The 15,763-nt window shown below is 44.8% G+C and overlaps 2 protein-coding genes across 2 annotated transcripts; both read right to left on the bottom strand.

Moving 5' to 3' along the window:
* Positions 1–346: 346 nt before the first annotated feature.
* LOC138368347 (uncharacterized) lies at positions 347–4,007 on the bottom strand. The gene is made up of 3 exons (XM_069330876.1): positions 3,979–4,007; positions 2,990–3,567; positions 347–363 (listed from the first exon to the last, which is right to left on the bottom strand). Exons 1-3 carry the CDS (start codon positions 4,005–4,007, stop codon positions 347–349), a joined length of 624 nt encoding a protein of 207 aa, XP_069186977.1.
* LOC123756545 (dynein axonemal intermediate chain 4) lies at positions 3,727–15,312 on the bottom strand. The gene is given in 14 exon segments (XM_069330875.1): positions 3,727–4,464; positions 4,776–4,949; positions 5,405–5,593; positions 6,073–6,225; positions 6,228–6,304; positions 7,326–7,434; positions 10,530–10,674; positions 11,038–11,175; positions 12,261–12,361; positions 12,670–12,785; positions 13,220–13,423; positions 14,035–14,098; positions 14,375–14,476; positions 15,181–15,312. Coding segments are annotated over 14 exon segments (1,851 nt in total). The 3' UTR covers positions 3,727–4,317.
* Positions 15,313–15,763: the final 451 nt, after the last annotated feature.

The raw sequence follows: 15,763 nt of genomic DNA, 5'->3' as shown, positions 1-15,763 counted from the left end.
ATATAATGATAATTATATGAATTATATATATATATATTATATATATAATATATATATATACGAATTATATATATATACGAATAGTTTTGGAGCTGCCATGTATGGGCAGTTGCTAGTAAGGTTTCTGCAGTTTTCTGAGGTTTTATGTACATATGTTTGTATATAATTTATATATATAATATATATATATATAAATTATATACAAACATATGTACATAAAACCTCAGAAAACTGCAGAAACCTTACTAGCAACTGCCCATACATGGCAGCTCCAAAACTATTCACCCAAACTCATTCATAGATATGTCTAATCAACGCTTGAAACAATCCAGTGATCCCACGGCTATTATATTACCCGATAACCTGTGCCATAAATTAACGACCTTGTTTCCAAATCGGCATTACTCAAGTCTTTTCTAAATTCAGATGAATGAGTTAGGGTGGATATAAATAGAAGCTGCCACGTATGGGCCAACAGGTCTTCTGTAATTTCCTTGATTCTTATGTTCTTAAAATTGTCCAATGACCGTTCATGTTTGACAAATTTACTCTCATTCTATTCCAGCATAATTGAGGCTGCCTAAATTAGTTTGTTGTCCGCTATAACGAAAGTCATAATGCACCCAGAGTCTGCCAGTGCAGACTACTGATCACATGCCTCTGTATGACTAACCGTCCTGTGTGATAGGGATTTTTAGCACCACGTAGCTAGCTCTTTGACACATTGTATTTCCCCCCCTGTTCATATAGTCTTGGGTAGTTGCACAAATGCAGATGTATCTAAATGTTAAGAAATATATATATATAACGAAAGCGTCATCCTATTCTTGGAAAGTCTAAGGAGGAGGTATATATTTGCAGAAGAAAACAGTTGGGAGACAAAGATCGAGCACCGCTCCTGTGCCAGGTAAGTTACGGGCTCACCATAGCCCGTGCTACTTGGAACTTGTTCAGAGTAGCTGAATCTATAACAAGAACAACAGTGGGGATATCACTTGCACAGACATTACCTGGGTCTGTGTTTCTCTCACGTTATTGTGACTCCTCGTATTATACATATTACCAGGAATATTACATAATCCTCGTCTGCATTACCTGGGATTAAGTATTTTTGGCAATTAAAACTGGGAAAGCCGTCTTTCGCCTCCTTATCTACAGTTACTTGTCCTCATATCTCTTCCAAGTGCTATATAGTTATGTCGGGTTAGTGCTTTCTTCTGAGAACTATTTCTTAATTAGTTTTGTTTGGATTAATTTGGGTTAATTAGTTTCGTCTTGTATCGAGGTCCTCCCCCCCCCCTCATCCCTACCTGGTCGAGGAACTGACCCTTCCCAGGATGTAACCCCCACAATTGCCTAACTCCCGGGTACCTATTTACTGCTAGATGAACAGTGGCATTAGGTGGATGGAAACAGTGCACATCCATTTTTGTCTCTCCCGGGATTCGAACCTGGGAATTCGTGATTGCGAATCAAGAAAGATTCCAAGTGTGCTACCGAGACAACGTTAATAAAGAACAAAACAAATAACAAATAGGGTAATAAAATCGACTCTTAAAATCACCTCTAAATTAGTATTTTATTAACAAAAAACGTTGACAATTATTAACCAGAAGACAAGGGTCGTTGACCAGACCACACACTAGAAGGTGAAGGGACGACGACGTTTCGGTCCGTCCTGGACCATTCTCAAGTCGATTCTCAAGTCATAATCGACTTGAGAATGGTCCAGGACGGACCGAAACGTCGTCGTCCCTTCACCTTCTAGTGTGTGGTCTGGTCAACGTACTTTAGCCACGTTATTGTGACTCGTCGCCAACAATGGTCGTTGTGAGGATACAGTCTGTGATCTAATGGTCTCTGGGTACAAATATTATAACAATGTTAGTGTAGATCAACCAACAGCCTGGTTGATCAGTCCAGCAACCAGGAGGCCTGGTCGACGACCGGGCCGCGGGGACGCTAAGCCCCGGAAGCACCTCAAGGTAACCTCAAGGTAACCTCAAGGTAGATGTCAAGTATTGTCAAGCTGTATATAATATATTTAATACACACAGAAATCACAATACCGTGATGCATCAAGTGAACAAATCCATAAGGATCCTCTTGGACGTAGGTTCGAACCCTCGTCACGGCCCTTGTGGATTTGTTCATAATATATTCAAGATAATGTCACACATCTACAATGATTTTGTATTTACACTTATGTGTTGATATCGTCGGTATATACATATGATGATATAATATGAATGAATGTGTGTATAATAATAATTCACTATGTTGGGGGACAGGAAGCCAGAGTGTATTCATACACGTTACATGATTTTATGGAGGATATCGAAAAACTCTTCCTCGTGAAGGGTTCGAACCCTTCACGGGGAAGAGTTTTTCTGATGCATATGTCATGGGGACCATCCAACATTTCTGTATTATGAGAGGGAGGGAGGGAATTATCAGGGGTAAAGCACCAAGCCTTTACGACTATATAGCACTTGGAAGGGGCCAGGATAAGGATTTGGGATGGGACGGGGGGAAAGGAATGGTGGCCAACCACTTGGACGGTCGGGGATTGAACGCCGACCTGCATGAAGCGAGGCCGTCGCTCCACCGTCCACAAATGATACTTGGGTATCCCAACATTGATTGATTGATTGATGAAGATTAAGCCACCCAAGAGGTGGCACGGGCATGAATAGCCCGTAAGTGGTGGCCCTTTCGAGCCATTACCAGTATCAAAAGATGATACTGGAGATCTGTGGAGGTGCGAATGCACCCTGCATGACGGGAGATGTCTCCCTTGTGAATGTGTTTAAGATGAAGATGAAGCCACCCAAGAGGTGGCACGGGCATGAATAGCCCGTAAGTGGTGGCCCTTTCGAGCCATTACCAGTATCAAAAGATGATACTGGAGATCTGTGGAGGCGCAACTGCACCCTGCGTGACGGGAGATGTCTCCCGGACCAAGTGGTGACCAAATGGTGATCCCAACATTGTGATTTGACTCGATGAAAATGATCTGTGCCCGTTAGCCACCGAGTGCTGGTGCCCGTTAGCCACCGAGTGCTTGTGCCCGTTAGCCACCGAGTGCTTGTGCCCGTTAGCCACCGAGTGCTTGTACCCGTTAGCCACCGAGTGCTGGTGCCCGTTAGCCACCGAGTGCTGGTGCCCGTTAGCCACCGAGTGCTGGTGCCCGTTAGCCACCGAGTGCTGGTGCCCGTTAGCCACCGAGTGCTGGTGCCCGTTAGCCACCGAGTGCTGGTGCCCGTTAGCCACCGAGTGCTGGTGCCCGTTAGCCACCGAGTGCTGGTGCCCGTTAGCCACCGAGTGCTGGTGCCCGTTAGCCACCGAGTGCTGGTGCCCGTTAGCCACCGAGTGCTGGTGCCCGTTAGCCACCGAGTGCTGGTGCCCGTTAGCCACCGAGTGCTGGTGCCCGTTAGCCACCGAGTGCTGGTGCCCGTTAGCCACCGAGTGCTGGTGCCCGTTAGCCACCGAGTGCTGGTGCCCGTTAGCCACCGAGTGCTGGTGCCCGTTAGCCACCGAGTGCTGGTGCCCGTTAGCCACCGAGTGCTGGTGGGAATTTGGGTTTTAAGTTTAAACAACTTCCAGTTCTTCCAAACAGTTAGTTGTGGTCTAGTGGGTATAATAGTAGACTTGGTAAGGTGTATGGACTCATCTATTAATGCTGGTGATGGCTCAAAAGGGCCACCACTTACGGGCTATTCGGTGTATGGACACAAGTTACAACCCCGCTCCTGTGCCAGGTAAGTCCAATACGGGCTCATCATAGCCCGTGCTACTTGGAACTTTTTGTTCCTAGAAGCTGAATCTTAAACAACAACAACGGTGTATGGAGCAGTCTTAGCAAGAAACTTGCTAAGGTGTATGGAGCGCCTGGCTGTCCGAGTTTGGACCCTTCACGGGGAAGAGATTTTCCGATATATATATGTATGTATGGGATCTTGTTGACTTTTGTGTGACCTAGCTCCAGTTATGTGACCTTGCTCCATTGATGTGCCCTTCAAATGATTTTGCTCCAGTGACTTGATGGTTCGATGGGCATTATTCCAGTGATGTGATGTTCGTATGACCTTATCCCAGTGGCGATGGCCTCCTAATGATCTTGTTTTATTGGCGTGACCTTAGTATAAATATGTTCCACAAACTTGAACTTCGTATAAACTTAATTCAGTGACATGACCTTCGTATGACCTTGTTCGAGTGACATTCCCCCTCGTATGACCTTGTACCAATGTCCCTCGTTCGAGTGGTCTTCTTCCGGTAAGGTTACATTCGCCTAAGCTGTTTCCTCAGATGGCCTCAAGTGGGTGGTTCTACAGGTATAACACCGATCTTAGCCAGCTTGGAGATTTTGGTGGAGTACCTGAAAAAGATGCTGGCGGATATCTCGAGTCCTTCCAGGTGGATCACGCTGAGACGCCCCTCCGAGTCGCCCAATACTACGTTCTGTGGAATAATACACAGCAGTTAGAAACACAACACTACACACATTCCAACCGGGGCTCCAAAACAACTGCTGGAACCCCAACAGCTTTACTGAAACACGTGGATGGGCTGAGCTTACGATCTCTCAACCTCTGGAAGGTTGTTAAGGCCAGAACTAAAGTCTCACTGTATATACATCGAGAAGGGGATTACACCTTTGCATATATCCCTGTTGTTGGATGGACATGTTGATGTTATACACTTTAATGTTATATATTGTGGACTTGTAGAGCAATTCAGATCCAGATATTATTCATTAGCATTTAACGTACCCTGGTGTGGGGGCTGAAGGTGACGCAGGTGGCCCCTGGGTGTGGGTAGGTGAGAATGGGCGTGTGGGTGGAGAGAGAGATGTCCCAGAGGTGCAGTCCTCCGCTGTGCACGCCGGCGATAAGGTTACCATACCAGGGACACCAGCACGCGTCCACATACCCGCCAGACACCAGCTATCCGATACCAAGATAGGAGGAGTGAGAATGTGGTTAATGAGACCTTGAACCCCCCCTCCCCCCAAGAATCCGTGCATATATGAGGAATTATAGTATGAGTGAACACTTTATAAACATATTCAAAATGTGCATGTTAGGTAAATGAGGAATCCGTGACTTTAATTCTTCAAATAAATACTGTACGTATAATAAATCTATACTAGTTAATTTCAGCTGGATGTTCGCCTTGATCTCCATGACATAGAACACCCACCGCGACCCTCACGAGGGCACAGAACACAAGCTTTTATCAGCTTGAGAACATAAGGCAAACACCTCAATCTCTCACGAGAACTCAGAACACCCACCTCGATCATCATGAGGTCACAGAGGACCCACATAGATCATCATGCCACATAACACCCGTCTTAGCCATCATGAGGACACCCCCAACCAACATTAGGAATACCCACCTCGACCAACTTGAGGACGCAAATGGGGACGTGCTTATCGATGTACCAGACTCTGATGGAGTCGTCGAGGGCGGCGGAGAGGAAGATAGAGTTAGCGTCGTCTCCTGTAGAGCGCCATTCCACTCTTGTCACCAGGGCTGTGTGACCCTCGTACACACCTCCTACACGCTCTCGCTCGAACGTCCGGCACTGTAAGCAACACAGTTCAAACATGACGTGAATATACATTCTTTGACACAAGCACTCTTCCATCTTCTGTCCTCCTCCTTTTCGTCTCTCTCTCTCTCTCTCTCTCTCTCTCTCTCTCTCTCTCTCTCTCTCTCTCTCTCTCTCTCTCTCTCTCTCTCTCTCTCTCTCTCTCTCTCTCTCTCTTTCTCTCTCACTCACACAAACACACACAGCGTTGTGTAGAGACGGAAAATGTATAAAGAAAGACGGGAATGAAATAACTCAGTGGTGTCGACAGGAACTCAGTGATACAGATAGCAAGTCCTCCAGTTTATATCTCTCCTGTGTAGATAGGAACGCAGTGGTATAGATGGGAACGCAGTGGTATAGATAGGAACGCAGTGGTATAGATGGAAACGCAGTGGTATAGATGGGAATTTAGTATTATCAATGGGGATCTATTGGGGCAACTGAGGCTTTACAGGAACCTTGCTACTCACCAGCAGAACGTCTCCAGCAACGGTGCCCACCAGATAAGTAGTCTTGTCTCCTGGTCGGAAGTGTATGGAAGTGGCGGGAACTTTCTGAGGCAGAGGAAGGCCCCCTACAGCAGAAGGGGGACCTCCTCCTCCTCCCTCCTCCAGCAGAAGTCACCCCGCCTATTCAGCACCTCCTCCAACCCTCCACATATTCTCAGCGACAACCAAAGCGGAAGACGAACGTTCAAAAGAGCTATTGCAAAAATAAAAAATCAATCTCTAAATATTAATTTTATACAACAATACATTTTTCTTCGATTTTTAAAGGTAATAAATCATATTAAAATATGAAGGAGAAAAATTATTTATTACAGTGTCCAGTTATAGGTGACAGGAAACCTGTTCAGTTTATTGAAGTCTCCTTCGGCTAACTACTGACCTAACCCAGGAAGTAACACAGCACTTTATTGCTAGGTGAACAGAGGCATCAGGGTGGGGGACAGCAGAAGGTGGCAGGTGACCAGTGATGCAGCATCAGGTGCTTGGTAACTTACTGGTGCAGCATCAGGTGCTTGGTAACTTACTGGTGCAGCATCAGGTGCTCGGTAACTTACTGGTGCAGCATCAGGTGCTTGGTAACTTACTGGTGCAGCATCAGGTGCTTGGTAACATACTGGTGCAGCATCAGGTGCTTGGTAACTTACTGGTGCAGCATCAGGTGCTTGGTAACATACTGGTGCAGCATCAGGTGCTTGGTAACTTACTGGTGCAGCATCAGGTGCTTGGTAACTTACTGGTGCAGCATCAGGTGCTTGGTAACTTACTGGTGCAGCATCAGGTGCTTGGTAACTTACTGGTGCAGCATCAGGTGCTTGGTAACTTACTGGTGCAGCATCAGGTGCTTGGTAACTTACTGGTGCAGCATCAGGTGCTTGGTAACTTACTGATGCAGCATCAGGTGCTTGGTAACTTACTGGTGCAGCATCAGGTGCTTGGTAACTTACTGGTGCAGCATCAGGTGCTTGGTATCTTACTGGTGCAGCATCAGGTGCTTGGTAACTTACTGGTGCAGCATCAGGTGCTTGGTAACATACTGGTGCAGCATCAGGTGCTTGGTAACATACTGGTGCAGCATCAGGTGCTTGGTAACTTACTGGTACAGCATCAGGTGCTTGGTAACTTACTGATGCAGCATCAGGTGCTTGGTAACTTACTGGTACAGCATCAGGTGCTTGGTAACTTACTGGTGCAGCATCAGGTGCTTGGTAACTTACTGGTGCAGCAGAGAATGGTGCCCTTAATAAAGATCCATTCCTTCACCGTCCCGTCCTCAGATGCTGAGATCAGCACGTAGGCGATCTCCGACCCGCTTGTAGGGGTCCCCTGTTAACAGTATGACGATGGTTAGTATTTAGGTTATCAAATGATTAACTGTCGTTAGAAGTAGTTGGTAGCAAACAGCCACATTCTGCTTTGTTGTAGTTTGTTGGTATTCTCCTCTAATTCACGGTACAAAGGACTGATTGATTGATGAAGATTAAGCCACCCAAAAGGTGGCACGGGCATGAATAGCCCGTAAGTGGTGGCCCATTACCAGTATCAATAGATGATACTGGAGATCTGTGGAGGTGCGACTGCTCCCTGCGTGACGGGAGATGCCTCCCGTTTACAAAGGACGTACCGTATAACAATGTGCCGGTATGGACCGTACAACAATGAAATGAAGCTATATATTATTGCAATTACAGAAACTTAATTTACAAGCATCGTTGGGGGATGCAGTGTTTCCTAGGGAGGTCTATAAAGCGACCAGAGAAAATAAGAGTCAGAAATAAGATAATTTTTATCTTATCAAAATAAGAGTCAGAAATAAGATAATTTTTATCTTATCAAAATAAGAGGAGTAGAGTGGGAGTACCACTGCTGTTAAGATTCATTTAAAAAGTGAGAAAATATGCATGCTGAGATGTAGCTAATGCACAGCACTGCCTCATAGGCATGGTAACATTTGAGAAGAGAGGCTATGATTACATATAATTCCACCAGCTGACAACATGAAGTCAAGGAAATAATACGTTGAGAGCAATGAACATTTTCTAAAGGTAACAGAATGCTTAGGAATTGTGGTAAGTATATTGGGAGCTAATCTCTTATTACTCATTGATTTTAATCAAAGTGAAATTGCGTAACGAAGGTTTACCGTTGAGGGAGAAATTAGTGGATACTAACGGTAGTTTACTCTTGGAACTAGTACATGACGCACACAACGAAGGAGAGAGCAGAGGTTGAACTGGCAGCACTAGACTTCATTGTTGAACTAAATGAACACGTGTTCATTTAGAATGAAGTGGAATATATCTTGAGGCGATAAGATAAGAGAAGCCAGTTGGCGCAAGTGATCAATTGTGTCATTATGCTCGATTACACAGTACAGGCTGAAGGAGAGCATGATACATAACAAGTCCTGAGTCCAATGACAAGTTCACTAAGACACGGCAGGAGAAAGAATTGTATTACGTTTCTATAAATTTCCAGAAACCCTTTGACATTAGTTCCCTACAAAAGGCAGATTCGGCTCGAAAATCAGGCTGAGGTAACTGGAAATATGCTGGACTGGATTAGAAGTACATCTAACAATTGTTTGTTATAGGGTAATGGAGTGAGAGAGACAGTGTCAAGGTGGAGCTAAGAGATTTCCACAGGGCTCGGTACTTATACAACTACTGTTCAAAATTCATATAGATGACCTTGTGCATGTGACAGATTTGCACATTACAGTGTTTGCATAGGACGGAATACTGTGGATAAATCCGAGGGTCGCAGACACAACAAGACAACCTAAACAGCTGCAGGTAGTGGGCGGATGAATCTCTTCTGGAGGTTAATCTCGGCAAATTTAAAAGTAATATAGTTTGAGAAAGGGAAGAATAGACAAGAAGGGTGATACAGTATACGAGGAGAGGCAGCTGCACAAAAATAAAAAGTGTAGGCTACATCTGGCTACATGAAAGATGTAGTCTGCAAGTGTAGGCTACATCTGGCTACATAAAAGATGTGGTCTGCAAGTATAGGCTACATCTGGCTACATAAAAGATGTGGTCTGAAAGTGTAGGCTACATCTGGCTACATGAAAGATGTAGTCTGCAAGTGTAGGCTACATCTGGCTACATGAAAGATGTAGTCTGCAAGTGTAGGCTACATCTGGCTACATGAAAGATGTAGTCTGAAAGTGTAGGCTACATCTGGCTACATGAAAGATGTAGTCTGCAAGTGTAGGCTACATCTGGCTACATGAAAGATGTAGTCTGCAAGTGTAGGCTACATCTGGCTACATGAAAGATGTAGTCTGCAAGTGTAGGCTACATCTGGCTACAAGAAAGATGTAGTCTGCAAGTGTAGGCTACATCTGGCTACAAGAAAGATGTAGTCTGCAAGTGTAGGCTACATCTGGCTACAAGAAAGATGTAGTCTGCAAGTGTAGGCTACATTCGCCTTAACACCCCATAATATAAGATCAACTAAGCAAAACTAACAAACACAAGGTTAGTCTTTAAGAACTTAGGCAAAGAATCCTTCAAAATACACATGAGACAAGTTCTCCTCCTCCCTCCCCCCAAAAAAAAGTCCCAAAGATTAGAGATGCACTTCGAGGACAGTCGAAGAGAACTAAATATGCCGACATTAGAACAGACCAGTGGTGATATGATCACAACGTATCAGATACAGAATGAAATAAACAAAGGGTGATGGAGTATTTTCCAGGTGAGGAAGAACTGAACTGAGGGGTCAGAGGTGAACGTTAGAAACACAGATGAACTAGAAGAATGTCAGGAAATACTAATATGCATTCACGGTTGTAAAAAAGGGAATGACACACAGAGAAATCACATTATCAGAATTTGGCGTAGTTGACCAGAGCGTGCATCTGAAGAACACCCAACGCGTAGGTTCGAACCCTCATCACGGCTTCTGTGGATTTGTTCAAGGGGGAATGATCTTGAATCAGAGGTGATGGAAGCAGGTTCAAGAGCAAGCTTGTTGCTGTACTGGGATGCCGGCCGGAATAAACATACCAGATACAGTAGTTATGAGGCGGGGTGACTGATGAAGATTAAGCCACCCAAAAGGTGGCACAGGCATGAATAGCCGGTAAGTGGAGGCCCTTTTGAGCCATTACCAGTATCAAAAGCTGGTACTGGAGATCTGTGGAGGTGCAACTGCACCCTGCGTGACGGGAGATGTCTCCCGTGTGAGGCGGGGTTCTAGAGTTATATATTTATATATATATATATATATATATATATATATATATATATATATATATATATATATATATATATATATATATATATATATATATAGGTGGGGAGTGGGTATATATATATATATATATATATATATATATATATATATATATACCCACTCCCCACCTACACACCCCACACCCCACCTACACATCCCACTCACACACCACTTACCTTCATATCAATAACAAGACGCCTGAAGGAGGGAGGTCTGTCTCCTGCAGGAGTAAGGGTCTTCTTCGTGGCACTGCTGCTGACCACTTGGGGGTCCCGCCACTCCACCGCCCACACCGAGCAGCTGTGCTTCTCCACACTCACGCTGCGGGCCACACACAGTCTCAGTTACATGTGGGCGGCCTACGGGCGTCGGGAGTGGTGTAATGGGCGTGGGTATTGGTAACTGTAAGTTAGGCGTCGGGGCTGCTAGTGAGGGTGTGGATGTTGCTAAAGTCCGTGTGGATGTTGCTAAAGTCCGATGTGGATGTTGCTAAAGTCCGTGTGGATGTTGCTAAAGTCGATGTGGATGTTGCTAAAGGTTTTACTGTATCAGAAAATAAACAAATTTACTGTACCAAAAAGTTACATTTTCTATAAAATATTTTGCTTATGAAATTTGTTGTAAAGTACTCACTAGACGTCCATATCCAGATGGGAGAGGGAATTGTCCAGCTGGTACACTCACCTGGTGTCCATGACCAGCTGGGGGGCGGGGGTATCCAGCTGGTACACCAGCAGTGTACCGTCAAGAAGAGCAACACAACACAGCTGGGGCGCTGCGGGGCAAGAGCTGACCACAGTGGCGGGCCCCGGCAGGGGAAGCCTGGGGGAAAGAATCAAGGGGTCACTATGGGTGCTGGGGGAGCCTAGGGGAAGAATCAAGGGGTCACTATGGGTGCTGGGGGAGCCTAGGGGAAGAATCAAGGGGTCACTATGAGTGCTGGGAAGCCTGGGGGGAAGAATCAAGGGGTCACTATGGGTGCTGGGGGAGCCTAGGGGAAGAATCAAGGGGTCACTATGAGTGCTGGGAAGCCTGGGGGAAGAATCAAGGGGTCACTATGGGTGCTGGGGAGTCTGGCCGGAACTTGGGAAAGAATACTGAAGGAGAGGCAGGTTAAGTAGCTTGAACAAGGAGCAGAAGTAGCCTGGATAGGGGTTACTGGTGGCTGATCCACATATGTTGACCTCCTTGGGTAGATCCATGCGAGAGTTCCCAATATGGCAGCGCAGGCCAAGTGTGACCTTTCTGTCTGTCTGTCTCTGTTTCAAAACCCGCCTGTATAAGATCGCAGGGCTAGAACAAAAGACGAACGTAATGTGATCCTAACTCGTGCTTTCTTTTATAATTGCTGATATTCTGAATAAACTAATTATTATTATTATTATTATTATTATTATTTAAAACCTTTGGTTTTGTTGCTTATTTACATAAATCATTCGTTATTTAGGAAAAAACTGAAGTATTTAATAGCAATGTACACTGCCTAAATTTTGTTAATATAATTTTGATAAGATAAAAATTATGTAAACTAAATAACGAAAAAAAGGTTTTAATAAACGAAGGAATATTGCTTCATTAAATAGTAAATTTATCAAATAAGATTTACCGTTACTTCAACTTCTCAATATATATCGCAGGCATTAGTTTTATTTCTTTGTTTAATATTGACTGTTTACCTTGAAGTATATGGCCTAGCCACTTGGACTGGCTCGTGCAGTTACGGCCTCGCTAATTGCAGGTTGGCGTTCGATCCCCCATGATGCAAGTGGTTGGGCATCCTTCCTTCACTCAGTCTCCCTATCCCAGCTCCTATCCTGTCTTCTTATCTCTTATATGTGTTATATAGTCAATCTGGCTTAGCGCCTTTGCATATCAGTAAATTAGGGCCAGTCGTAGCGAGGACTCACCAGAGTTCCGGCTGGGGGATCTTCTTCACGTTCCAGCCGACCAAGAATCCCTGGATGTTACCTGTGAAGCTCAAGGATCCATACGTCGCCAGCACCAGCCACTGCCAACATCAACAGTGTTAGGGCCTTGTTTGTCAACACCACCCACTGATGTTATTACTCACAACCACTGCAAACATCACGACTGCTAATAACATTAGAAATACCCCACATTATTTATTTGGGCATGAAATTATTTGAAGATATATATCTAAATTTACGGATAAAGCATATCATTTGAGATAAGTGATATACTGTGATGTAAGGGTCAAGTGACCAAATTATTATTTGATACCAGCGAATCTGCAGGCTGAAACTTCAGAACAATCAATCAGTCAGTCAGTTAGTCAACCCATCCACCAGTACACACCGGAGAGGTCCTGCAGAAGGTGACAGAGTTGACGCGATGGCCCAGCGTCCGGTTAGACGAGAAGTCCCAGAGCCGCTCAATGCTGGCCTTGTCCGATGACATGCTCACCTTCCGACCTGACAGGTAAGGTCAGGTGATTATCCGGAGACAGAACAAAGCCATTACGATCATTTAGCACTTGGAAGGCATTTGAGGATAAGGATTTAGGATAGGATGGAGGAACGGAATGGTTCCCTATCCACTTAGACAGGGTGGTAGGGTGACGGCCTCGCTTCTTTGAGGTCGGCAATTAAATCCTCGACCGTCCTGTTGGGTACCTCAAAACTAGATTCTTATCCCCGGTTTCAGAACCCATTTTGGCGAACGCAACTGGTAAACCTGAATTACATATTAGACAACTAAATGTGAAGCTGACATGATATGCGACACAGAACATGTGACAACTACATATTTAACATCACCGTATGTGATACCAACACCGAATATGTGACAACAACATAATTTTCTCTGGAACGAAAAGTAAGCTGCCGAAGCTAAGGATGGTCTTTACCTTCCTTGACCTGGTGGCGGCCGCTGGAGTAAGCGTGTAGGAGAGAAAGATTATCACTGGAGGAGAGTTGTCGCTCCACCCACCCCAGTCCTCGAAGGAGCCGGCCAACACCCACCCCTCGCACTCCACCCACCTCCTCCACCCGCTGCTGACGAAGAAGCCGACGAAGAGATATGATAAGTACATACCATGTCAAAGGAAGGGCTGACACATTAGGGGAAGAACTGACACATCAGGGGAAAGGCTGAAACATCAGTGGGAAGGCTAACACATCAAAGGGGATAAATTTGACATCTTCAGGGAAGATGGCTGATACCTACAGAATGACGTACAGGAGTGAGGTCTCCGTAGTAGTGGAGTGCCGGCTGGGACCGCCTCCGGGCGATGATGTCGGTTGGCCTGATTGGTCGAGCTGTGGGCGAGATGATTGGTCAAGTAAACAGGTAACCTGTAGGGAGAACGTTATAGTAAACAGGTAACCTGCTAACGGAAAACAATAGTAGACAGGTAGCCTATTAACGGAAGATCATGTAGTGGTAATGGAGCATGATTATGGAACATTAGTGATCATGCAGCCTGCTAACGTGAAAGCATTTTGATCTATATTCAGGACTAAAAAGTTGGAATTATAAGTGTCACCCATAGCCTTTTGCCGTGCTCTGTGAATGTCATTTAATTTTCCCATATCCTTAGCTTTAAATATTTATTTGTCATTTTCCCCTGCCTGTATGTCTTTATTTAGTATTCCTGCTGTTTATCTTTATTTGTCGCCTGCTTTCTGTCTCTATCTGTCATACGTATTTGTTTATATTTACCATTCAACTTGATCTTCTCCGATTCATCGTACATGTCCCATTGCGTTGCCCAGCTTCCAGTGTCCTGCCGTTAGAGAAAACGTTATTATCAACCGAACAGGGGTGACTTGAGTAGATTCATGCTTCATCGTGTTTTGCACTTTAGGATCTTATTGTTTGAGACAGGAAGCCTGGTAGGCCGAGCGAGGTGTCTTTAGCTAATAACTGGATATTTTTCAGGATACGACCCACAATAGATACTTCCAAGTACCTTTTTATTGCTACGTGTTCAGCCACACAAAATATCTCTGTCTCTCTCACATACACACACTCTCCATCTCTCTCTTTCTCTCCCTCATACCTTAAACTGGACAGCAGACTTTTGCGTGGTCTTGTCAACGTAGTACTTGAGCAAGGACTGAGTGGTGACTTCTCTCGTTCTCACTGCCTGGCCGTCCCGTTTCTGCAAGAGGTCAAGGTATAGCATGAATAACCTCCCCTGTCGCAGCAAGGAACAGCTGAGGTCACGTTCCCGTCAAGTTATTTGTCGTCATTAAGCTGAATCTCTAATATTGGCCACAAGTGCTGTTTGTTTATAATCAGGTATTGTGTCAAAGTGGGCCTGACATACATATTACATATATATGTATTGTATGTCATATTTAGAAACAGGATGTATATATATATATAGAGACGACGAGGCACACAAACGAGGCTGAAAAATTAATATCCAATCCATAACTGAAAATGAAGAGGCGACGTTTCGGTCTGTACTGGACCGAAACGTCCAGTTGTCCATTGCACGATCAAATCGTGCAATGGAAAAAACAGTGGAAGAGAAAGCAGTATAAGGGATGCGAGTGACATGAAAGGTGAGAGCAAGAAAGAGAGAGATAAAGATAATAAGATGAAAACAATAAGATAAAAGAAAAAGAAAATGAAAGATAAGAATAAGATCCAAGGAAAGAATAAGAGAAAAAATGAGAATAACAAGAAAATGTAATAAATAAATAAGAATATAAATAAGAACAAGTTAGAAAAATAAAATGCTAAAAAATAAAGTTAAAAAGAAACCTGCAAGACGGTAAATAGCTTTTCTTTCCACCACTTAACTTCTTGCAGGCATCCTTCCTCAGTGATACTCAGACGGGTGTAGACAAGAGTTACCTTGGTATAAGTGTCCCACTCCCTGATGTACTCCTGAGCCTCCTGGTGGAGCGTACAGACGGAGGTGTTCTCCTGCTGGTACAGGAGGAGCGTGGCTGTCTCCTGCAGGCGAACTCTTAGCGTCAACACCATGGTCAACTTGCTGCAGGAGAGGAAGGGAACTATTAGGGAGAAAGCATCAAGCCGTTGCGACTGTGAAGCACTGGGAAGGGGTCTGGATGAAGATTTAGGGATGGAACGGGGGTAAGGAATGGTGCTCATCAACTTGGACGGTCGGGGATTGAATGCCAACCTGGGTTGATACAGGAAGTGTCTCTCATCAGAGGGGAGGTGCCTCCCCCTCCCTCCCTCCCTCTCTCTCTCCTCTCTCTCTCTCTCTCTCTCTCTCTCTCTCTCTCTCTCTCTCTCTCTCTCTCTCTCTCTCTCTCTCTCTCTCCATATTTACTGTATGCAGTAGGCCAAGTAGCGTTGCAGAGCAGTCATTGTTGCAGAGCAATCAACACTCGAGCACATACACGAAGAATGTATATCCGTTATCTCTCATAAACGAAAGTTCGATCTCAAGTCAAAATCAACTTATCCT

Source organism: Procambarus clarkii, chromosome 25 (assembly GCF_040958095.1).
Source record: "Procambarus clarkii isolate CNS0578487 chromosome 25, FALCON_Pclarkii_2.0, whole genome shotgun sequence".
Classification (NCBI taxonomy): domain Eukaryota; kingdom Metazoa; phylum Arthropoda; class Malacostraca; order Decapoda; family Cambaridae; genus Procambarus; species Procambarus clarkii.
Note: the sequence above shows the minus strand (reverse complement) of the source record. Positions and strands in the feature narration are given on the sequence as shown.